The 24177-nt window shown below is 33.3% G+C and overlaps 3 protein-coding genes and 2 pseudogenes across 6 annotated transcripts; 1 reads left to right on the plus strand and 4 right to left on the minus strand.

The window, feature by feature from the left end:
* Positions 1–215: 215 nt before the first annotated feature.
* LOC103875212 (cytochrome P450 709B3) lies at positions 216–15014 on the minus strand. 2 transcript variants are annotated; one of them, XM_033272451.1, is made up of 6 exons: positions 14621–15014; positions 14306–14529; positions 13808–14055; positions 13362–13728; positions 12683–13143; positions 216–365 (listed from the first exon to the last, which is right to left on the minus strand). In XM_033272451.1, the coding sequence occupies exons 1-5, from the start codon at positions 14901–14903 to the stop codon at positions 12709–12711; spliced, it is 1557 nt and encodes a 518-aa protein (XP_033128342.1). In that variant the 5' UTR covers positions 14904–15014; the 3' UTR covers positions 216–365; positions 12683–12708. The 2 variants fall into 2 exon arrangements, with proteins under 2 accessions (XP_033128342.1, XP_009151953.1); XM_009153705.3 differs by lacking the exon at positions 216–365 and having other exon boundaries at positions 12480–13143.
* LOC103875215 (cytochrome P450 709B3) lies at positions 230–3026 on the minus strand. The gene is made up of 5 exons (XM_009153706.3): positions 2556–3026; positions 2245–2468; positions 1785–2032; positions 1336–1702; positions 230–835 (listed from the first exon to the last, which is right to left on the minus strand). Exons 1-5 carry the CDS (start codon positions 2887–2889, stop codon positions 392–394), a joined length of 1617 nt encoding a protein of 538 aa, XP_009151954.1. The 5' UTR covers positions 2890–3026; the 3' UTR covers positions 230–391.
* Positions 7706–12236, minus strand: LOC103875213 (annotated as a pseudogene).
* Positions 15015–15337: 323 nt separating the features above from the next.
* Positions 15338–20232, minus strand: LOC103875219 (annotated as a pseudogene).
* A 241-nt stretch (positions 20233–20473) lies between these two features.
* Positions 20474–23566, plus strand: LOC103875218 (SAGA-associated factor 29 homolog A). 3 transcript variants are annotated; one of them, XM_009153712.3, is made up of 9 exons: positions 20474–20737; positions 21788–21881; positions 22029–22105; positions 22290–22405; positions 22495–22580; positions 22676–22729; positions 22819–22972; positions 23071–23084; positions 23175–23566. In XM_009153712.3, exons 1-9 carry the CDS (start codon positions 20617–20619, stop codon positions 23275–23277), a joined length of 819 nt encoding a protein of 272 aa, XP_009151960.1. In that variant the 5' UTR covers positions 20474–20616; the 3' UTR covers positions 23278–23566. The 3 variants fall into 3 exon arrangements, with proteins under 3 accessions (XP_009151960.1, XP_009151961.1, XP_009151962.1); XM_009153713.3 differs by having other exon boundaries at positions 22296–22405; XM_009153714.3 differs by having other exon boundaries at positions 22299–22405.
* The last annotated feature ends 611 nt before the right edge of the window (positions 23567–24177 follow it).

The following is a 24177-nucleotide window of genomic DNA, read 5'->3' on the forward strand; positions in this document are numbered from 1 at the left end:
AAAGAATAGTATTAAAACTGGGGAAAAACTTCATGTTGGACAGTTGGAAAGAGCAACAGATCAGAAAACTAATTTTTATTAATACCAACCGCAATAACCATGAATAAGTGGACTTTTTAATCTATAAGCACGTTATTGCGGTTGGTATTAATAAGAATTAGTGTTTGAATAAGTGGACTTTTTAATCTATAAGAATATGGCTGGGGAATTTAGAAGGGCACGAACATCGTTTCTACCACGTTATATTCTCATCCAACATCCATGAAAATGTCACTAAAGAATTCTGTAATCAGTTTTTCTCTTCGTCTTATTATCTGTTTTATTTAAGCTTATCCATATTATCATATTGAACTTTACCAAACCCGGTAAGATTCTTGGTTTATTATCTTCCTCACGGTTGAGCACTAGTATCGAGAGGCTGAAGCATTACGGGTAGGCCGTATTGCGGATAGAGGTTGAAATTATCGACCGGGGTGTGCTTATATTCAGGGGAGAGGCTAATCCGGAACCGTTGAAGGATCATAGTGAGCACGGTCTTGGTTTCCATCATGGCAAAGTTTTGGGCAATGCAAGTTCTTGGTCCAACTGAGAACGGAAGGAGTGCGTTTGGGTGTTTGGCGGCTTTAGAAACACCGTTTTCGAACCGCAGAGGATTGAATTGTTTGGCGTCTTCTCCCCATATGGCCTTGTCGGTGTGCATCTTCAGGGACTGGATGATTATGCTCGTGCCCTTGGGGATATCCAAATGTCCTATCTTCATATCTTTTGTTGCTTCTCGGACCAGTTTAATCACGGGTCCGTACAGACGAAGCGACTCCATCAACACCAGGTTCATCTGCAAGATTAAAAAAAAAGGTTTTCTTCAGCGATTAGAGACAGTCTCACATTAAAAGTTAAGAAAAAATCCTAAATAAATACTCTTTCTTTTTAAAAAATAATGTTTAGAAATTTTACACATTTTAAAAATATATATAAAATTTTGATTATCAATGTATTATTTTTTGTAATTACTCACAATAACATATAATCATTAGAATTTTAATAAACACAATTATGTTTTTTGAAGTTTACAATTTCCTATTAATTAATACATTGAAAATTCAAAAAAATGTATTTTTTGGAAAAAAAAAATTTCTTTAAACATGAATCTTTTCGAAACAAGAAAAAAAATATATTAGAATCAAAACTTAAAAAAAAACAATATTATATATGTCAGTCCACTTATTACCAATTAATTTTATATTAGAAATCCATATAATTTAACAACAAGAACCCCGTTTTTATTCGCTAAACTGCAAGGAAAAAAAACTTATGAAAATGAAACACATTAATTACCAGTTTAAGTTTGGTGAAGGTGTCTGAATCTGGGATGGTATCTTTACCACATTCATTGAAAACCTCTTCTCTGAGTTTCTCTTGCCAATCTTGGTGCAAGCTCAGCAACAACAAAGTCCATGTCAATAGAATCGCACTATTTCCTTGACCTGAGAAATATATAGCCTTGCATTCTTCTATAATCTCATCCATCCTCATCATTTTCGCAGGCTCCTCAGATGTTGCAGCTTTCAACATGATCCCTAGAAGATCGTCTCCATAGTTATTAGAACTTGATTTTAGCCTTGCATCTATCATTCTTTTGATTGAGTCCTTCACTTTCTTATCAAGCTTCCATAGTTGAAGGTTGGTTGGTGTAGGAAGGTATCTTGTGAAACAAGAAACAAAAAAAGAAGATTATATATGTTTTCTGTCTGAACATTAGTTGACTATATATATATTGTACTTACTGTGTTCCTGGGATGAAGACGCTTGTGAGAGAAGCAACAAAATATTCCTCAAGCTCTGACTGTGATCTAAACAACTCAATCCCTTCCTCATAACTGCTTCCAAACGCAGTGGTCGCGATAATATCAGAGATCAATCTATGAAAGTCTTTGTTAATCTCCATCCTCATCACCACTTCTTCACCATTCTTCTGTATTCTCCACTCCTCCAGCATTCTCAAGGTGCAATCCACCATCCCTTTTGTCATGACCTAACAATTATTAGCAATTAATTAATCAATTCAGATAGAAGCACTAATTTAGTTACACATTTTTCAAATAGGGCTGAAAATACCTAAAGCGAGAAAATAATGCAGAAATGGATAAATAAACGCAATAAAATAAACGATTTAACGTGTTTCACCAAATTCGTTACATCTATGGACTATGGGTAAAAAAATAGTGAATAGGAATTGTAAAAAACCTTTAGTCGGTCCATGGAGAAAGCAGGGTTCAAGATTCGTCTATGGCGAACCCAGTCATCACCCTCTATGAAAGAAAGTCCTTTACCAAAAAGCATGAGGACCTCTGGTCTTGTCTTTGCTATAACAGCGAAACCTAACTTGCTCGACAAAATCTGTTTCCCTAGTTCAAGATCTGAGATGAATAGCGTCGCTTTTGTTCCATTCCAATATAGAAATGTTTCTCCTAATATATACCATCAAAGGGGAATTTACATGTATTAAGCAATGCTCATAAGGACTATAAACAAAACAGGTTTTGATAAAACGGCACCGTATTGAGACAGCCATTGGTGATAATGAGGAAACACACGAGGGAAGATATCGTTGGAGTTGGGATCAAGAACCCAACCCTTAGCTTCTTTCTTCATCTTCTTTATCTCCTTGAGGTTTCCGTATACGAATCTGTATTTTGGGCCTGAGATTCCTTGTTTCTTGAATCTTCTTGTTATCATCCATGGCCGCAAAAGAAAGATCCAACAAGCTTCCCATATCTTGGGAACAACAAAGGGCAGAAGAACGAGTGCTAAGAGGTTGATTGTGCTTTGAAATTCCATTGAAAGAAACAAAGGAGTTTGTACTTGTATTTCTGATTTGAAGAGGCACATCTTGTTATTGTTTAAATAGAAATGTAACTAATATAATATTTGGAAGAAACACATTATTTTCGTAGGATTCATTTATTATATACTCCATATATATTATTAAGGCTTGAATCTCTCAAATGACCTTAAAATATATATCTTTTGCCAAAAAAACATACAAAGAGTAAAATGACCAAGAGAGATTTCATAAAAATGCAAAAGTTTTATACCCTTATTTATAGATATGTCAATATAAATAATTAATATTTTTCTTATTTTTAAAGAAACATTTTACAATTCAAACTTTTTATTTTTCAAAATATTTTTTCGGAAATTATTATTTTCCTTTTTTCTGAAATTTTATTTTGAAATCTGATATTTTTTTAAACGATTGCAAAATTATGATTTAAAATTTTAAATATTATTTTTGTACAATTAAACCCTACGTTTATATTTGTTAAGCCTAAGATATACATGTCTTTTACCTATTTAATAAACTTATTTTGGTTGTTTTGACATTTGTGTATTATATTTATGATTAAACAATTAATGTTATCATAGAGAATTTCTCTATATTAAATACCATAGCCCAACTGGGTGCTTGTGGTCTGGTGGTAAAGGGTTCACAACTGTGAGTTCCGTCACCTAGGTTTGATTTCCGGCCCGACCGTCGATTAAAATGAGGTGAAAAAGGTGATCTGGATTCTTTCGGCGGGCTTCCGGCTTAGCTTTGGTGGACAATCATTAAACACTAGTCGGATCTCTTTCGATGGCATTCGGATACTATGGTCATCAAAACAAAAATAAAAATACCATAGCCCTTCGTTCTATTATATTTAGCTTCACATTTCAGTACATTTAATTTTGGATTGTGTATCTTATATTAAAATTGATTCAAAGATGCCATTAGCAATTGATAAACTATGCTTTTGTCAGTTTCTAACCTTTGTTTTGTCGTTTATCGAGTTACAATATGTGTTTTTAGTCTTTTTATTCTTTATCGAGTCTTTTTAGGTATTAGGACTTTTTGGAATTGAATGTGTTGACTTGGGTGTAAAGAAGCATTAAAAGATGTAGAGTTGTGTAGATACATCAGAAGTTAGCAACAGATATGGAGGATTTTTCACCAATGGACTGAGCTAAAATTTGGATACTTGATAGACAATTGAGTTATTTTTCCAATGGAACCGATTTTAGGTTGATCCAACGGTTAGATTGAAAGTTATGCATGTTTTACTTAAGACTAATTTTTCACTAATTCAATACGAAAAAAGGAAAATTTTGGTTTACCTTATTAGATTTCTATGGAGATATTTTCTATGGGGGAGACGATGCTATACTATATTTCTAGAGAAAATTTTTGAACTCCTTGATGTCTATTGATATCCCTTATATATTAAAAGATAAGTATTACAATATTTGAAGTAGCCATGTGTCATCACCACAATCATTTTTAGAATTCTTAGAGAAATAGGTTGGTACATCTAAATATATAATATACTTTTAATTAAACTAACCATAAATTAATTATTAATGTTTTCAATTCTTTCATTAAATAAAAATTACGGAATTACCTAATGTGGCTAAAGTATATATGACAATTAATGAATTTTCATAATAAAGATTTGATACAAATTAGTGTATTCTCTATTATTTTTGTTTAACTTTAAGTTACTAAAATAGATTAAACAATCACATTAACCATATAATAAAAATGTAGATTTTTCCGTATATTTTATATTTTGAACTTTTTAAAAAATTTCACATTAAATTTTTTATGATCCATGATTTAAATTTTTTTATGCCAAGATACAAATTATTACAAAATCATGTAAGTAGAAAGTCTCATATATATTAATATCTTTCAATTAAATTATATACCATAGAAAATACATAAATATTTTAATTTTGAAATTTGCTTTGAAGAATTTTTTTTTGATAAAATCTCTGAACAAATACTAACACCTTAATATTTAAATTTTAAATTTGCATTGAATGTTTATAAAAATTATAAATTACTAAAACTTTCAAAAACATTGCACAATAAAAATTTGTTATCAGCGATTTAATTTTTTGTTATAAAAGATACTAATAAGTAGAACACATCATTTAACAATATATCAATATTAAAAATATATTGTTTATCTATGTATATATTATGTAAATTTAATTATATAAAATAGAAAATAGAAAAACTGATTGTTTGGATTAATAAAATTTATTTACGTATTTACAACAATTTAATTATATACGTAATAGTTATTTGACTTTTTCATTGTCCAATATATATATATATATATATATATATATATATTATTTTATAATATATAAAAGAACATACTATACGTAAAATAATTTATATATACGATGTTCATCCCGCCTAAGGCGCGGATCTTAATATAGTTATGTTTTACTCAGTAATCCTCTAAACTTTGATTTCTACGGCTGAGTAATCTACTTGTTAAGTTTAGGGTTCAAGTGAATTCACGGATTAATGATTATGATTTGATAGAATAGGGAATAATCTATCAGTTCTTTTATCTAGGTTATTTTTAAAGCTTGAATTGATCACCTAGTTCCTTACGTGGACACTAAGAGGCGGACACTAAGAGAGAGAGAGAGAGAGAGAGAGAGGAGAGTTGATCGCGTTAAATGGCACGTGGACACTAAGAGGCGGACCTTCCAAGCCTTACGTAAGAGGCGTGCCTTCGCCTTTCTTCTTTTTTTTTTAATTTTTTTTTTAATTAAAATTTTTCTAAGAGACTTCATTAGAGTCAGCGATAATGCTGCTCTAAGAGCATTAATATCGGTGCCTCTTAAGGCTGACCCTTCAAAAAAAAATAATTTAAAATCATTTGTGTCCCACCATTATTTAAAACCTGCCTATTCTACCTATTCCGTAAGAGGTGAGTTTGTGAGGGTTTTGCCACTTTTCACGGGCTCCACTGATACGTAGCGGCCAGCGATTAGTCAATTTTTAGTTTAAAAAAAAAAAAATCGGACAAAACAAAAAAAAAAAAATAATAAAAAAATTAGAACCCACTCTTCCTCCCCTTGCGTTAATGCTGCTCTTATTGGTAGATTGTTTAGTGCACTAAAATCTTCTATTAAATGCTTGAATGAACCTACATGAGCAAAATATTAATCTTAGCTAATGAAATTTGATGGTATGAAGTTTCGTGAACCTATCAAACTTGGTTTTATTGTATGTTTAGAACCAGAAATTCAACGGAAATTAGTCTTTAGGATTATAATATACATAGGGTTTAGTATTACGGAAGTAGGCTAGTCTCATTAAGTAATTTCAGTTCTAGAACGGATCTTAATACATTCCCTGTTGAACAATTATATCATCTAATATGTGTTTCCTGATATTCGTGAGACCTGAAGCTACTTTGCTTCATAAGTTTACATCATTCTTCGCTTTCTGCTTTTACTTTTTTTGCAACTGAAAACTACAAACAAATTTATTTTGTCTTAGTTTAATTCTACTTTTGAAAGTTGTAATTTTAGTTTTTATGGATTCGATATCTAAAATACCACTACACTTTATTGTGCAATTGCAGTATATTTTTAAGGGTAAAACCTGATTTTATCAGCAATAAAAACATATACTATTTTAGCTCTTATTAGTATTTTCATTTTGTAACCACGTACGTATAAATATCATTCAACTAGGGTTGGCCCGCCCTACGGGCGGGATATTAGTTAATTTGATATTCACTAAATGCTCGAGTTGAAATTTGTTTTAAGATTCAAGAATTTGGTTATCTGTTATGTCTTACTTATTAGTATACGGTGGTATAATTGTTTTTCGATTATTCTTGCTTTGGTATTGTATCAAATTAACTAATTGCCCAACTCATAATTATAGATGTACAAATGTGGATTTGTGATAAAGCTTGATGACAATACTGTTTTTTTTTTATTATTATTCATAGTGGAGTGTGCATGTATCAGAAAGAGGCCTATAACAACTTTTATGTTTTTGTGTATGGATTTTAAATATATACTAGATTTTGACCCGCGCTTTCAAAGCGCGGATTTATTTATTTATTTTTTCAATTGAAATGTCATATTTTCATATATTTGTGTTTTATTTTATAAAAGACTTACACTTTTTATCTTTATTTATCATATTTTATTTTAAATGACTATTTATGTTTAAAAAATTAAACTTTATTTCTTTAATGAATTAAATTGGTATAACTCTGATAAATTAATTTTATTATGTGGTTAATATTTTAATAAAAAAATTATATACTTTTAATAAAGATTTATACTTTTCAATAAAAAATTCAATTTTTTATGAATGTTTAAATTATATTAAGAAAAAAAAATTAAGTATAGTTGAAAAAAAATTATTTGAACTTGGACTCAATGGCCCAAAGGAAAAAAAATGTGAGAATTGGATCTGATTTCTTAATCGGCCCAAATGGCCCAAGAGAGATCTGATGTGGGCTGGATAAAAAAAAATACCCAATATAGATGTGTTATTAAAATTACTTGATTGCCCTTAATGAAACATGCAATGTTAGTAAAGAAAGGGCAGGCTAAGGTAATTTTTAAAATAGGATCCTGCTTTAATAGTATAGATTATTCTGTATAATGCATACTTGCTCTACAACATTTGCTTGTAGACTAAAAAAATTATTTTTTATATTTTTAAAAGAGAAAATATTTAGTTTAGAATATAACATGGACATATGTATTGACTATATATAGAAGTTGGGTGTTATTTTAAAATGACATATGTATAGAGATTTTTCAACCATTACTTCACTGGCACAAAATATTTATAACTGTAAATACATTCTTTTAAAAGCAAAACTAATAAAAGCGTGTACAACAAATGTATTTTGATATATATTATATGCATCAAGTTATAAAGGTTAGAAACATTGCAAAACTGTTTGGAGCAAAGTTTTTAACTTCACGATCTTCATCTTGACGTCAGTTCAGTGTCGGCCCTAGCCACAAGTAGAAGAAGCATGAGCTTCCAGCTGACACGATAATAAGTATTTTCGCGGCCATATATTTATAAAAAGTGACTTTAGCTTAGTGGTTTTAAGAGAAATTATTAATGCTAGAGGTGCTGGGTTCGATTATCCTTATCTGCATTCATTTAATTTTGGCCCTAAATATAAAATGGGACACGTGTCACTTCCAGAACGCACGAATTGATGACGTGGCTTCACGGGAGAGAGGCGAACATTTCTTTATATATATAGATTCTTTTCAACCATTATTCCAAAATAGATTTAGCACTAAATATAAAAGTACAGTCAAATTATAGATGAAAAGTCAAGTTATATAACAACTAGCATTGCTTGGTTAATAGATGAAAAAAGTCAAGTTATCTGAAAACAAATCAGTTTTTCTTCTTATTATCCGTTTTATTTATGGTTATGGGTCGCAAGTGAAGCGTATCTACGGGTTCCTTTACTTTGAGCACGTCTCTCCTTTTAACATTTCTTTCTCATGTTTTATTGTACTGCTTTTAGTGTTCATCTTACCTTTGAGTGTTCCTCCGGTTGTTACCGTCCGTTTGTAGTTCTTTAAGCCTTTAGGCCTTTAATATATGGTCGTAAACTTTTATTTGTGCTGAAACCTAATAATAGAGCATCAAATTACCAAATCCTCTTGGTTTGTTATCTTCCTCACCTTTGAGCAGTAGTATCGAGAGGCTTAAGCATTACGGGTAGGCCGTACTGCGGATAGATTTTGAAGTAATCAACCGGTGCGTGCTTATATTCAGGGGAGAGGATGATCCCGAACCGTTGAAGGACTGTCTTGGTTTCCATCATGGCGAAGTTTTGGGCAATGCAAGTTCTTGGTCCAACTGAGAAGGGAAGGAGTCCGTTTGGGTGATTGGCCGCTTGAGAAACACCATTTTCGAACCGCAGAGGATTGAATTGTTGTGCGTGCCCTTGCCCTTGGGGATATCCAAATGTCCTATCTTAATATCTTGTGTTGCTTCTCTGACCATTTTAGTCACCGGTCCGTACAGACGAAGCGACTCCATTAACACCATGTTCATCTGTAAGGTAGAAAACGATTTTTTCAGCCACAAGTGTTAAATACATTTTCTTTCCTACATCGAAAGCTAGAAGAAATTCTAAATAATAATAATATATAAAATAGATGAGTCAATCCACTTATTAATTGCAGAATTTTTTCATGAAACTGGAACACATTAATTACCAATTTAAGTCTCGAGAAAGTGTCTGAATCTGGGATCTTATTACCACATTCATTGAAAACCTCTTCTCTGAGTTCCTCTTGCCAATATTGGTTCAAGCTCAGTAACAACATAGTCCATGACTTTTTCAAAAAAAAAACAACATAGTCCATGTCAACAGAATCATACTATTTACTTGCCCTGAGATATATATATATATATATCCTTGCATTCTTTTATGAAACCCCATCGCTGTCTCAGACTCCTTAGATGTTGCAGCTTTCAACTTGATCCCTAGCAGATTGTCTCCATAGTTCATGAAATTTGATTTTAGCCTTGCATCTATCATTTTTTGATTGAGTTCTTCACTTTCTTATCAGGCTTCCATAGTTGAAGGTGTTGGTTGGTGTAAGAAGGTATCTTGGGAAACAAGAAACAAAAAGATTATATATAAAAAAAAGAAAGAAAGAAAGATTATATATGTTTTCTGTCTGAACATTAGCTGACTATATATTATTGTATTTACTGTTTTCCTGGGATGAAGACGCTTGTGAGAGAAGCAACAAAATATTCCTCAAGCTCTGACTGTGATCTAAACAACTCAGTCCCTTCCTCATAACTGCTTCCAAACGCAGTGGTCGCTATGATATCAGAGATCAATCTGTGGTAATCTTTGTTAATCTCCATCCTCATCATCACTTCTTCACCACAATTCTGTTATAACTCCTCCAACATCCTCAAGGTGCAATCCACCATCCATTTGTCATGACCTAACAATTATTAGCAATTTATTAATTAATTAGTTACATTTTTTTTCAAATATGCGTGAAAATGTTATACTTAAACCTAACGCGAGAAATAATGCAGAAACAGATAAATAAATGCAATAAAATAAACGATTTAACGAGTTCCACCAACTTCGTTACATTTACGGGTAAAGAATATTGAATAGGAATGGTAAAAGACCTTGAGTCGGTCCAATATAGAAATGTTTCTCTTAAAACATACCATCAAAGGGGAACTTACATGTGTTAAGCAATGCTCATTTAAAGGACGATAAACAAATATTTTTTATTATTTGTGATTTGCTTGAGTTTTAATGATACGTAATTTTAATATTTGTTTTACTCCGAAAAAATTGGAATCTGATTTTTTTAAAAAAATCGAATGAATAATATATCGAATAAAATTTAATAGATAAAATATTCAGTTCTACACTGTTTTTATGTCCAAAATGATCTGGATTGGTACAACAAATCAAGCGAAGTGTTCAGAATTTTTTTCTCTCGTATAAACGACTTTTCTGATATAAAACATGTAAAAAGAATTAAAACTGGGAAAAACTTGCATGTTGGACAGTTGGAGCAAAGATCAGAAAACTACTTCACGTAGGCAGCGCAACAACTGATACTAATTTTTTTTTTTTTTTGAAAATAACAACTGATACTAATTAATTATTGTTCAAATAAAAACAAAGTCTGACTAACTACTCAATCCACGTGTGGTTTTTGGTGACGGGAAACGTACGTAGGATTTCAGTGTGTGAGCTCGCAAAAGTTTATATGGCTGGTTTGATTTTGTGAGGATAGGTTAACTGTGTGTAAACCACTTTGGATCGTGCAATACATATCATCAATGTAAATAACAAAGATCTAATGGTGTTACTCACCGTTGGAATCCTTAACAATAGAATAATAGTTTTTTTACTTTTTTGAATAGGTAAGGGTCCTAATCAAAATACTAAGTCCAATGGTGTTATCCATTATGAATCCTTAGAAATGAACATGTATCCTTGTCATATTTCTCAGTTCACTTAAAAGAAGATCATAATTATAAGGACAATAACAAAGATCATTGTAATAAAAATTACCAGAGTGGTTGTAGGAGTTAAGGTTGCAGAGATTGTTGGCCTTCTTGCTGAACTGAACCTTGCTGTTGCCTCTTCCGAACTGTTTGACCAAGAAACAGTTCAGGACAACGAAGGTGAGCCATTAAGCCCTGCTTCATCCACCCTGCACGTTTCTCCCTGTTTTTGGCCAGTGAGATCCAGAAAACGGTTCTTGAGCTCCATAGAAGAACATTCAGTCCATTGGTTTTGTCCTGGAACCTACATTGCAATCAAGTGTTATCATATTTAAATATCTTTGACACCCCAGCAACAACAACAACAAATAAACGTCATCTTTAACAGAGTAGAAAAGAGAAAATAACTAAGTTAATAGACAAACCAAAATTCAACACATCTTTAGTAGAAGAAACCATAACATACAATACACATACCTTGTAAGCACCAGCATAGAATTCATTTCCAAGCATGTCCTGTATCATTCCACGGAACCGAACAAGAGTGTTGGGCTGCACCCACTTGATACTTGACGAATCAAGAATTGGAACCTACAGTGAACACACACACAAACAAATTGATTAGTTCAAAAAACTGATAACAGATCCTATAGAGAGTGTCTTTATAATATATAATAAAGCTACAACATTTAGGTTATAACCTTCAAGAGCTTTCGAATGTGTTGTTTCAGGGACGAGGATAGTCTATCTCCACGGCCAGGTTCCAGGTACACAGATAAGTCTGCAAGACGCAACTAAAACGGCGCAAGATTAGTTTTAACAAGAGGGTCTTTCTGTGAAAGCAAGTAACTTTTACACAAACTTGATCATAAACCAAGCGATCAAAGCACACAGTGAATCAAACTTAAACGCCATCTATCATGTTGCATTATTATTAACAAACATAAAACACACAAGTTCTTATCTTTAGACTATCAACATGCTTTTCAATCAAATCATATTAGTGAATTCCAGACCCAAATATTTCATAGAACATGCGAAAAAATCTAATAACGAAGAAGAAATGATTCATCATTCTTTGTGTAACGACGGAAGGAATCAAAGGGAGAAAGAGGATCGAGTCTGGAAGAAGCTCTTTTTATGAGGTCGTGAACCTTCTTCTTCTTCTCCAATATCTGCACCAACAAGTAATCCAATTATCAAATTTCAAATCGAAATTTCGAAAACTCTGAGAAAACAAAGTTTCGAAATTTTTTTCTCTCTCTACAAATCTACGCCACAAAGAAAAAGGAAGAAGCGTAGAGACAGAAGCACCAAACGTGTTCGTTGCACAAAATGAAATTTGGGGGAGAAACAAAAGTTGCAGAGATGTTCGTTGATGACGACGAAAGGATTAGGAGGCGATGAAAGAGAAGTGGAGGAGGGGAGAAGAGAGGATGCCACGTATTAAGGATTTCTCTTTTTTAATTCTTAACTAAGAATTAATTCTTAAGTTTTTTCATTATTTTAATCAAATTTAATTATAAAGCATTAAGAATTTTTGTCTAAGGATTTGTTAGGATTCCGCGTTGCAGATGGTCTAACTACTCTGTCCAAAAGCTCTAGTTTTCAACGTTAATATTAATGCGTATATAGCAACGAGCATTTATTAGAGCTTATAGATTAAAAAATATCACTTATCTAATTTAGACGGGTACAAACAAACATCTTTTCTGCCACGTTATTCACATCCAACATCCATGAAAATGTTACTAACGAATTCTCTAATCAGCTTTTCTTCTTATTATTCTCCGTTTCATTTAAGCATATATACATTGAACTTTACCAAACTCATTGAGATTCTTGGTTTGTAATCTTCCTCACTTAGTATCGAGAGGCTGAAGCATTACGGGTAGGCCGTACTGTGGATGGAGATTGAAGTAGTCAACCGGTGTATGCTTATATTCAGGGGAGAGGCTGATCCGGAACCGTTGAAGGATCATAGTGAGCACGGTCTTGGCTTCCATCATAGCAAAGTTTTGAGCAATGCAAGTTCTTGGTCCAACTGAGAACGGAAGAAGTGCGTTTGGCTGATTGGCGGCTTGAGAAACACCGTTTTCGAACCGCAGTGGATTGAATTGTTTGGCGTCTTCTCCCCATATGGCCTTGTCGCTGTGCATCTTAAGAAACGGGACGATTATGCTCGTACCCTTGGGGATATCCAAATGTCCTATCTTCATATCTTTTGTTGCTTCTCGGACCATTTTAATCACGGGTCCGTATAGACGAAGAGACTCCATCAACACCATGTTCATCTGTAAGGTAGAAAATAGATTTCTTCAGACACAAGTATTAGAGACATCGTTCCAATTGAAAATTAAAATGAATCTAATTAATATATTAAGAACAAATCCTACATCGAAATACAAAAATCCTAAATAATAATAACATATATGGGAGATAAACCAATCCACTATCACCTGTTGAAAATGTATCAAACTTAATAACAAAAAAAGAAGTCCATATTAATTACCAGTTTAAGTTTTGAGAAGGTGTCTGAATCTGGGACCGTATCTTTACCACATTCATTGAAGACCTCTTCTCTGAGTTTCTCTTGCCAATCTTGGTGCAAGCTTAGTAGCAACGTAGTCCATGTCAATAGAATCGAACTACTTCCTTGCCCTGAGATATAGAAAGTCTTGCATTCTTCTATAACCTCATCCATACTCATCGTTTTCTCAGACTCCTTAGATGTTGCAGCTTTCAACATGATCCCAAGAAGATCGTCTCCATAGTTGTTAGAATTTGATTTAAGCCTTGCATCTATAATTCTTTTGATCGAGTCCTTCACTTTCTTATCGAGCTTCCATAGTTGAAGGTTGGTTGGCGTAGGAAGGTATCTTGGAGAAAAAAAACAAAAGAATATTCATCTATACATTTTCTTGTCTGAACTAAATGCTGACAATGTATTGTACTTACTGTGTTCCTGGGATGAATACGCTTGTGAGAGAAGTAACAAAATATTCCTCAAGCTCTGTCTGTGATTTAAACAATTCAATCCCTTCCTCGTAGCTGCTTCCAAACGCAGTGGCCGCGATGATATCAGATATTAATCTGTGAAAGTCTTTGTTAATCTCCATCCTCATCATCACTTCTTCACCACTTCTTTGTTGTCTCCACTCCTCCAACATCCTCAACGTGCAATCCACCATTCGTTTCGTCATGACCTGACAAATATTAGCAAATAATTAAATTATATTTTGCTCAAAAGAGCTGAAAAATATATGATTTCGTGTTTTATATTTTAATTAATGCAATTTGTTTTGAAATTTAAAAAAAAATCAGTATTTAAAAATAGGAACATTGAGATATCTATTGGAAAACAAAAGAATATTAAATAAATGTAAATGTTTACTGTTTTTAAATTTAGTTTTTTTCTTAAATACAGAGGGAGTAGTAAACAAAAACTAAAACCACCTTGAGTCTGTCCATGGAGAAAGCAGGGTTCAAGATTCGTCTATGGCGAGCCCAGTCATCACCCTCTATGAAAGGAAGTCCTTTACCAAAAAGTATGAAGACCTCGGGTCTTGTCTTTGCTATGACAGCGAAACCTAACTTTCTCGACAAGATCTGTTTCCCTAGTTCAGGATCTGAGATGAATAGCGTCGGTTTTGTTCCGTTCCAGTATATAAATGTTTCTCCTATAATAAATACAATCAAAGAGAACTTGCATGTGTTAATCAATGCTCATCTTAAAGGACCATAATCAAAACAAGTTTCACGAAACGGCACCGTATTGAGATAGCCAGTTGTGGTAATGAGGAACCACACGAGGGAAGATATCGTTGGAGTTGGGATCGAGAACCCAATCCTTAGCTTCTTTCTTCATCTTCTTTATCTCCTTGAGGTTTCCGTACACGAATCTGTATTTTGGGCCTGAGATTCCTTGTTTCTTGAATCTTCTTGTTATCATCCATGGCCGCAAAAGAAAGATCCAACAAGCTTTCCATATCTTGGGAACAACGAAGGGCAGAAGAACGAGTGCTAAGAGATTGATCGTGCTCAGGAGTTCCATTAAAAGAAACACAAAGGAGTTTGTACTTGTATTTCTGATATGAGTAAGCACATCTTTTTTATAGTTGAAATAGAAATGTAATTAAAATAATATTTGGTGAAACACATTATTTTCTTAGGATTCAATTTTTATTAGGCTAAGACCTATATATATATTAAATATCATACTCTTTTTGGGGTGGGTATCCTATTTTAAAATTAATTCAAAGATGTCGATGGCCCTCTTATGGACATATAGTACTATTTATTTCTTAGTATTGTCATTTAGTATAACAACGTTCATAATAAATTTAAAGTTATATATAACAATAACATATTATATTTTCAGAAATGGTGTGAAAACTAAGGGCCTTCTTCGTGTATTATATCAGAGGTATCGTCAATGTCATCATCGATTCGATTTGAGCTGTCATGATTCTGGCTTATCTCGTGTTCTGGACTAATACAATATGAAATCAAATCTTTTTTTTATATATATTTCAAGTTTTTAGAATAATTAAAAATGGGGAGAACTTGCTTGTTGAGAGTTCGAAGAGCTAAGATAAGAATAAGAGCATTTCCAACCTATAACACTATTTTAGTGTCAAAACTATATTATTTTGGTGTAGTTTTAACACTAAAAAATGTTCTTCTCCAACCACAACATTAAACTTCACACTAAAAGTTATTTTATAATATTATATGTATTTAATTCTTTATTTATCATTTATTTAATTGTACAATTTATTAATAAAATAAGTGAATAGTGTTTTAGTGGAGTGAATAGTGTTATAGTGTGGTGAATAGTGTCACACCAAATTTGGTGTAAAATTATAGTGTGACACTAAAATGGTGTGATTTTTGCAGTTGGGTTGGAGAAGGTTTTAGTGTTAAAATCACACTAAAATAGTGTTTTGGAGTTGGGTTGGAGATGGCCTAAACAAGGTGAAAAACGCACAAATGGCGGTTACGTTAGAGCATCAGCATTAGTGAATCCCATGGAAGAGGTTCATAAAGTATTTTTTTATTATTATTTTTTTCTGTTTGATTTTTGTTTTTTTTTAAAAAAAATTTATTAATCGGACCAATCGCGGACCACCACGTGTCGTGGGCCTGCACTACAGTGATGATCCGGGTTCAGTGCAGTGAACTCCCAAAATAGAGAGGTTCATTGCTTTTGTTTATTTTAATATTTTTTTTTTTCGAAAATGGAGTTGATTGATGCTGATGCTCTTATACAGTTCTTTTAATTCTGTATCGTTACAAATACGCGATAACGCAACTGGATGGATATCAACCGGTAAGAGTAGCTTTGGTCTGTATATCCTTGCAACATGAGATCACATGGTTGTTTCCCTTCCTCTGGTCGTCCCTGTCATATTTTAGATTCACCAAAAACAAAAAAAGAGAAGATTAACAATTATGTTCAATACATTTACATCACACCAGTAGTGCTGTAAATATATAAAGTACTATATATTTCTACTGAATAACCAGGAATGCATCAAACCCTAAACTACCGCATCAAAAACTACTTTTTGAACTTTATATTAGTATTTATGTAGATATTGACGTTGAGAAATGTAACTACATAACTAACGCAGCTACTCCCTAAGGTTTTGAACTTGCAGGGGGAATCTATCCCTATGATACTCATAGGAGAAGTTGCCTTATATAATTGCTAAAGCCGGCCACATAGTGCAAAATCTTAGTTTAGTAGAAAACCCATAGCAGAAATGGAAAGAGAGATTCGAGAACATACTTGGTTCCCGAGTGATGGAACACCTTGATGAATAATCCACTGAGCATCTACCACTCCAATTTTCTCGTGCGCATTCTATTAAGAGCAAGATCAATGAAGCATATAATAAAACGAGTGTGCATAGAATACATGAAAAAGATATCTTAAAAGCGTATCCAGAGGAACTGAAGTTTTTGCAGACCTGTACACATTTTTGAACCGCAAAGTCAAGACCCCATCCATGAATCAAATCGTTCTGCGGTTGTACGGTACAATAAGAATATGCTGAAGAGAAAAAAAATCCCTTAAACAAAGAGGAGTCAGATCCTTTTCCATACCTGAATCATATGCACAGCGGAGAAAACCGGAGCCATAATCTCAACGAATCTAATTCCGGTTTACATCAAAAAGCAAAAATGATTTAAGATATTCACTTGCTACTAAAGGAACTACATTGACAGGTAAGTAAAGTAGCATACGCTGCACAAGGGGTAAATTCCGATCACTGCACCAGTCATTCCTCTCCTCCGCATGCCTGCAAGAAACCATAAGATCAGATGATATGGTAGAAAAAGAACTTATAGGAACTTTAATCATATAAATAATCCTAACTTGTCGACTTCAGTGTCGTCTCTTTTCTTCGTCATCTCCCATGTGAGCCCTTCATACGGTTCCAACCAGGCTGTGAGATTTCCAAACCATGTTTCTTCACCACCGCCAGATACCTGTCAAAAGAAAACTAAATCTTCATCACCTGGAAATAGCCATTTTAAGAAAGTCGAAGAAGCTTTGGGGAATAAAACATACTTTTCCGAATCGAAGTGTTCCACGCCTAGATCCTCGTCCCATATGAAGATAAACTCATAGTGGGCGACTATGTCAGGATGAATAAATCGCTTGGCGTACCACCTTCAAGAAAAAAAAATGCATACATCCCTTATATATTAAAGGAGAAGCATTGTAATAAATGCATTCACACTATAATATACACGTGGCAGCCTCACAATAATTTGATAATAAATATGTTAACGCGTTCACACTATATTCATAAATGTGTTCACACTATATACTTTTTTATTTTTTTTAATATAAAACTTATGTGCATGGTTCAAATAAAACTTTGGATTTTTCGGTTCGAATCAAAACAAATAACGAATCAAAAGCTAAACTATATATATATATATATATTATTTTTATTGTTTACGGATAAAGTTGGGCAAAATATTTATAAGTTTTGATTCAATTCGTTATCCGTTTTGATTTGAACAAAAAAATATGGACATCGTAACTATACGAAGCAAATCAACTACTAAAATACAATTAAAAAAAACAAATCACAAATACCAATATTTTTAGAAACGGATATCAAATTTGATCTGTTATATGCATATATATACATATATGTACATAATTATATATATATATGTTATATATATTATAGTTTATATAAGTTTTACAATATTTTTATGGATTAAATTTATTATATTAGGTATTAAAATTTAAAAAGTTAAATAATATTTTATTTTTGTAATAAAATGTTATTATTAAAATTTTCAATTATTTTTTAAATTTTATTTTATTTACGGATCAAATCAGATATTCTTTAAAATTCTAAATCATTTCGGATATCAGAGTCAAAGCCTTTTTAATTTTTAATTAATTTTAATTTTATCTTTCATGCATTATTTAGAACAAAAATGTTATTTAATACTAATTAACAATATATTTATATATTTATCATTTATTTTTATATACTTTTACATACATATACATGTGCACCTTGATGTGAACACTGTATAAGTATTTACCACCAGTGAAGTATCAATTTTTTTTTGGAAGTTGAAACATTTTTTTTCTTAATGTTTCTTTCACTACCGACCAAATTATAGTAAAATGATTTGTCTTAATAATTTTTTTTTCTTGAACTATTATCCATTTACAAACTATGAAACCATTGGTTCAACATGACGATTATCTAAAATTTATAACATGAAAATAAATAAATAATAATAATTTTTGGATTTTACCGAAAAAACTAAAAAACAAACGTTCTAACAGAATAAACCAAAATAAATATTAATTTAAAATAATGGTTATATTTTAGGAGATTAAAAGCAAAAAAATAACTTAAAACCGAACCGATATCCAGATTAAATAGATTTGTTTTTTTTTTTATTAAAAATAACAAAACTAATAATCACATCCCGCGCAAGGCGCGGGTTATTACCTAGTTTTTAATTAAATAGCAACACCTACTAGAGGAAATAGGGGAGTTTCTACTTAAGGGAAGAAGGTGGCTAACCATTTTGTTTGTTTCCGAATGCTGACATGAATGGTTCGCTTGGACCATTCAAATTCTCCCCATTCGCTGGCCCGTCCATCGTAGTGAAACAGCATTATAGTGAAGTTATCTGAGAACTGAGAAATTCAAAGTTAAACAATGAGAGAACAAATGAAGTACAGGGAGGAAGCAGGATACCTTCGTCAACGCAGCGTCTATATTTTTCCTCTGATCATAACCAACTGTAAATGTTACTAGATACCGCTGCTTGGTTTTTAAGTCATGCATGCATGTCAACCAAATTGTCACATAATCTTGAAGCCATACTGTTGTACAAAAATGTACCACAATCTACGGAGGTAAAAATCTGATTCAGGCGTGTCTATATCTTGGGGTAGCCTCTCAGCACCACGTGGGTTAGTAGGAACCCATATCTGCAATAGCTCAGAAAAGTTAAATACCATCTTATTTCAAATAAAGTATAGAAAGACTAATAATAGCTAGTCCCAACCTTAGTGTCATTATAGCTATAGGGGGGATACTTGAGCTTGGGGCTCTTTGTGGAAGAAGACCAAGCACTAAACAGTCTTTTTTCTTGATAAGTCTGAGTATTTATCCTCGATGTGTGCAAGATCGATGGAGGGAAACAATGTGGATGGAAGATTCATCTTTAGCATTTCAGAACAAGAAGATATCAACCATTACCATGTAAGCAAATGACATAATCAAGTTTAAAATGAATGGAAAAGGTATGGAGACATATACATCTTCGTTGAAATCACTGCAGGGAGCCGGCAAAACGGGGCATCTAGCTTTGGTGGTAAAGGACTCACAGCTGTGAGTGTACCGCCACCTGGGTTCGATTCCCGGTCACTGCGGATTTCACATTCGGGCCGCAGTGACACAGGTTAGTCCCTTGGGCCTAAGAAGTCTTTGGGAAAACTGTGTAAAAAAAAAAAATGGGCAGACTTTGATTAACTCTTCTTACCACAACAATCATCTCTTCTTCTCTTAGCTAACTTTGGTGCAAGTTCAAATTTAACACTCGTTGCTTCGTGTAGTCAATATGCAAGGCCCAGTAAGAGCTTAATTTGGGCCTTTCATTCAGCCCCATTTAAATTAGGCATGACATACACATGTCGGGGACTGTTAAGCTAACCACGTGGCAGCCAGATAGGATATAACATTATGATAATCACAGATTAAGGAATCTAAGATTTAGTGATAAAAATCACGCATCAAGAGATGTTATGTTTATCCTAAGTTTTTTTCTTTAATTTTTGGGTTATCTTTTTAATTGAACATAGCATAAACAGTAATTCAAGGTTAATATTAGCTTGAATAAAATTTTTTTAATTGTTTAAATTTGAATGTAAACAATAAAGTTACACACCTTCCAAATCGTAATTTTAGAATTTAATCCGGATTAAACCACTAATCTCATTAACAACGAATGAAAATATGGAATATTCTCTTAATAACTTTCCCCTTTCTACAAACGGCGTCGTAACGTCTCCTGAATTGTGCCAATCAAAATATAACCAAAAAAACAAAAAATTAAAAAATTCGACTTGGATTTTGAAATTATTCTTTTTTTTTATAAAAGGAAAAAAAAAACTCAGATCTTTTCTAGTTCCTGAGAGAGTTTTCAACATCGAAACAAAAATCCTTTAATTATTAATTTGCCTGATTTTCTGCAGCAGCCTGAGAACGATGTCGTCATCGCCGGACATTGCCGGAATTCTGGAGAACACGAAGGAGCTTGATCGGTTAAGGAAGGAACAAGAGGAAGTTCTTGTCGAGATCAATAAGATGCATAAGAAGCTTCAAGCTAGTATGTCTTTTCTTCTGCTTTCGATCTTCATTGATTTCAATTATTATCCTTGATTGTGTTCAAAAAATTAGTTTTTTATTCTAAATCGTTTGTGTGTTTAGATCTTTGAAATAATTGACCAAGTATAATGTTATATAATTCCATAGTAGATCAATTACATATCATCTGCCCAAGAAACCAAATAGTAAGAGACTTAATCTCATTAATGTAAGAGAATGGTCTAACTTTATGTTTCCATGGAAGAAAGGATTTAGATTTAGCCAAGTTCCTTTAACAGTTTTCTGACATTTATTATTTGTCAATGTCTCTTAAACTTGTTTGGAGAGTTTTCATTTTCTCAAAACTAAACCTTGATATAGTAACCAGAAAGTATTCACACAGTGTGGTTATGGTAAATAGGCAATCTAAATCCCATTTCCGAATATTAGACCGAAAAAAATCTAATATATAAGTCTGGTCCAACTCTATTTAGTACGAGGCCGGAAAAGCCTTCACAAGAACAAATCCGTAAGGGCTTTTAGGCCCAAACGGACAATATCATAATAAGCTAGGGGTTTGGACATATGTTTCCGTCATATATTATGGAAACAAACTAATGAGAATCTGAAGCTTTTTTTCATAGTAGAGTCATACAGGGTGAATTTTTTTTTTTTGAATTATACAGAGGTATCCTGGTCCCACTTAGTGATGCCGAAATATTAATTCCCTAGTGGCCGGGATTCGGTAGCTTCACCGTATTGGGATTTTGCCCTCGTTTACAGGGTGAAATCTTATTTCAGCTAAGATAACTTAGAGGACTTAGTGTGACTCTTTATAGCTGAGATTTGCTTTCCGTTGCACATATATCCACATTTGGCTGTATCAGATATATTTAGCTATATGGATTAAGGCAATTAATGGAGTCACAAACAATCTCTTTTATGTTTGTTTATGGAACTTTAGTGAGCTTTATTAGCCTTCAAAGTTCATCTTTAAGTTCATCTATTTTATGGAGGTTATTATGCTCATCCGATTGGTAACATTATCTGCCTTATTGTGTTCAAAATGCAGCGCCTGAGGTAGTTGAGAAGCCTGGTGATACTTCATTGTCAAAGCTTAAAATTTTGTACATTCAAGCCAAAGAGCTTTCAGAAAGTGAAGTAACGTAAGCCACATCCCTTCATCATTTTCTTTTCATTGTTACCATCCACGAGTTTGATTGAGTTAGAGAGTGATGATACAACTAAATGACTATTTTCTGAACTTATCTTGGTTTTATAACACTAATCTTATACCTTTGTGTTTAACGCAGTGTTTCAAACATTCTGCTCACTCAGTTGGATTCCCTGCTTCCATCTGGACCAACGGGGCAACAACGCAGAAAACTAGGTATACTTCGATTACCATTTAGACCTTTTGGATAGTCCTTTGTTGTTTGATCTTTGAGCTACATTGTTCTTGTGAGAAAGCAAATACTTGAATACTCTTTTTGAGTCTCAAACTCCTCCAATGATTTTCATATATATAAAGTGTGATTAAGATTTTTCCGATGCTTGTAATGATATCACATAAGTGGCAGAAGGCAACGACCAGAAGAGGAAGAGAATGAAAGTGGAATCAGATGTACAAAGAGTTTCTCCTTCCGTGAGAAACCAAATCGAGGCTTATGCCAGTCTAAGGGGTGAACAGGTACCAACAAAGAGCTACTTCTCTTCTCTGAGTTGATTCTCTAAATCCAAAAAAAAAATGTTCATATAATGGACATCTGTTTCATGTAGGTTGCTGCAAGAGTCACTGCCGATGATGCCGAGAAGGATGAATGGTTTGTGGTGAAAGTGATTCACTTCGATAGAGAAACAAAAGAGTAAGCTTAGACCCTTTTAATAAGAATCCCACATTCTTATATGTGGATAAAACCGATACGTGGATCTAAAAAAAAGCTCAAAACTTTTGTGACAGAGTTGAAGTACTTGATGAAGAGCCAGGAGATGATGAAGAAGGAGGTGGCCAGAGGTAAATTAATTAAGGCGCTCATTATGAACACTTTTTTTGCAGTGTCATTTTGACTAAGTTGCTGATTTTTTTTTCTTGTAATGTTGTAGGACGTATAAACTATCAATGTCATGTATATTACCGTTTCCAAAAAGGAATGACCCTTCAACCACACAAGAGTTTCTACCAGGGAAACCTGTCTTAGCTGTGTATCCAGGAACCACGGCGCTTTACAAGGCGACTGTAATAAGTACTCCACGAAAGGTTAGTTTTGTTGTTGTTTCCACCCCATTTCAATGTCACTTCATCAAGAAACTAACTTCTAAATACTCAAAACCTGCATGTTGCATATCCGGTTCCAGAGGAAGTCTGACGAGTAAGTTTCTCCACACCTTTGCTCATATCCATCATAAACTAATTTAAGCATCATAAGAGCTTAATTATGATAAACTTGTGATGGCACCAGGTACTTGCTGGAATTCGATGACGACGAAGAGGACGGAGCGTTGCCACAAAGAACAGTGCCTTTTCACAAAGTGGTAGCTTTACCAGAAGGCCATCGCCAGTGATGTCAGATGGGTAAATGAGAGACTCTTCATGTATGTTTCTTTGAGGCCAAAGCAAAAACTTAAAGGATTGTTGTCTTCGTTTGTGTTGAAAAGAGATCAATTTGAAGAATAATGAGGTAAGTTGGTCTTTTTTCTATTCAGTTCGTGACAAAAGCTACTCTAGTTTAACGTAATAGATGAGTGTATATAAATGTGTGTGGGTATTTATATCATGTCGAGACACAGTGTTGAACACAAAAGAAACTCTGTTTTGTTCGTGTGAAATTTACTTTTACAAGTTTTGGGTTTTAAATGCAAACTTTAAGAGGGTGAAGGACATTGATAGTTCAAATGAAGAGTGAGCTGTAAACTCGTTATTGTCCAGACTCAACAGCGCCCCATTGCTTCTGCGTCTAGAAGAGGATATGTTTTGGCTCCACACCACCCTATAACATTCCCTATCTCGTCCCTGAGTATCTATCCTACGCTATATTAGTGACCCATTCACTCGCAACTTTATTGAATAACCAAAGAGAAGTTCACAGAACAAAAGCATATGATCTTGCAGCTCCTAAACTCTCTCGAACTCTCGAAAACTTGAGACCAAGCTCAAACCCAGATGCAGCAACGGTATGAGATACTACAACTGATCTCGGATCCTTAAAAAACTGACTCTATTAACCAATCACAGCAACACATCAGCACTTGTTTATACCAGCTCATCACCTCCAAGCTTCCTTTTGTTTACTATCCAGTGCATATCAGCCTCACTTAGTTTAGATTATACCACTATTTTGCATCTAATTGTGCTCGTTCAAATATGTGTGGAGCCTAAATATGTTGATTGGAGAAACAATACTCATTTCCAAGTTCTCTAAACCAACCATGGCAAGGCCTTAACTCTATCTAGAGTCTCCTCAT

The sequence above is a fragment of the Brassica rapa genome, chromosome A06, assembly GCF_000309985.2.
Source record: "Brassica rapa cultivar Chiifu-401-42 chromosome A06, CAAS_Brap_v3.01, whole genome shotgun sequence".
Classification (NCBI taxonomy): domain Eukaryota; kingdom Viridiplantae; phylum Streptophyta; class Magnoliopsida; order Brassicales; family Brassicaceae; genus Brassica; species Brassica rapa.

Bases quoted from the DNA above. Each gene is read 5' to 3' on its own strand.
- LOC103875215 (XM_009153706.3), bottom strand. From the start codon at position 2,889: ATGTGCCTCTTCAAATCAGAAATACAAGTACAAACTCCTTTGTTTCTT. The intron at 1,703-1,784 runs GTAAGTACAATA...TTGTTTCACAAG, and splicing joins GTCTTCATCCCAGGAACACA to ATACCTTCCTACACCAACCA. The intron at 836-1,335 runs GTAATTAATGTG...TTAATCTTGCAG, and splicing joins CCTTCACCAAACTTAAACTG to ATGAACCTGGTGTTGATGGA.
- LOC103875212 (XM_033272451.1), bottom strand. From the start codon at position 14,903: ATGGAACTCCTGAGCACGATCAATCTCTTAGCACTCGTTCTTCTGCCC. The intron at 14,530-14,620 runs GTGCCGTTTCGT...TATTTATTATAG, and splicing joins CAACTGGCTATCTCAATACG to GAGAAACATTTATATACTGG. The intron at 13,144-13,361 runs GTAATTAATATG...TCTACCTTACAG, and splicing joins CCTTCTCAAAACTTAAACTG to ATGAACATGGTGTTGATGGA.
- LOC103875218 (XM_009153712.3), top strand. From the start codon at position 20,617: ATGTCGTCATCGCCGGACATTGCCGGAATTCTGGAGAACACGAAGGAG. The intron at 20,738-21,787 runs GTATGTCTTTTC...TTCAAAATGCAG, and splicing joins GCATAAGAAGCTTCAAGCTA to CGCCTGAGGTAGTTGAGAAG. The intron at 22,581-22,675 runs GTAAGCTTAGAC...CTTTTGTGACAG, and splicing joins TTCGATAGAGAAACAAAAGA to AGTTGAAGTACTTGATGAAG.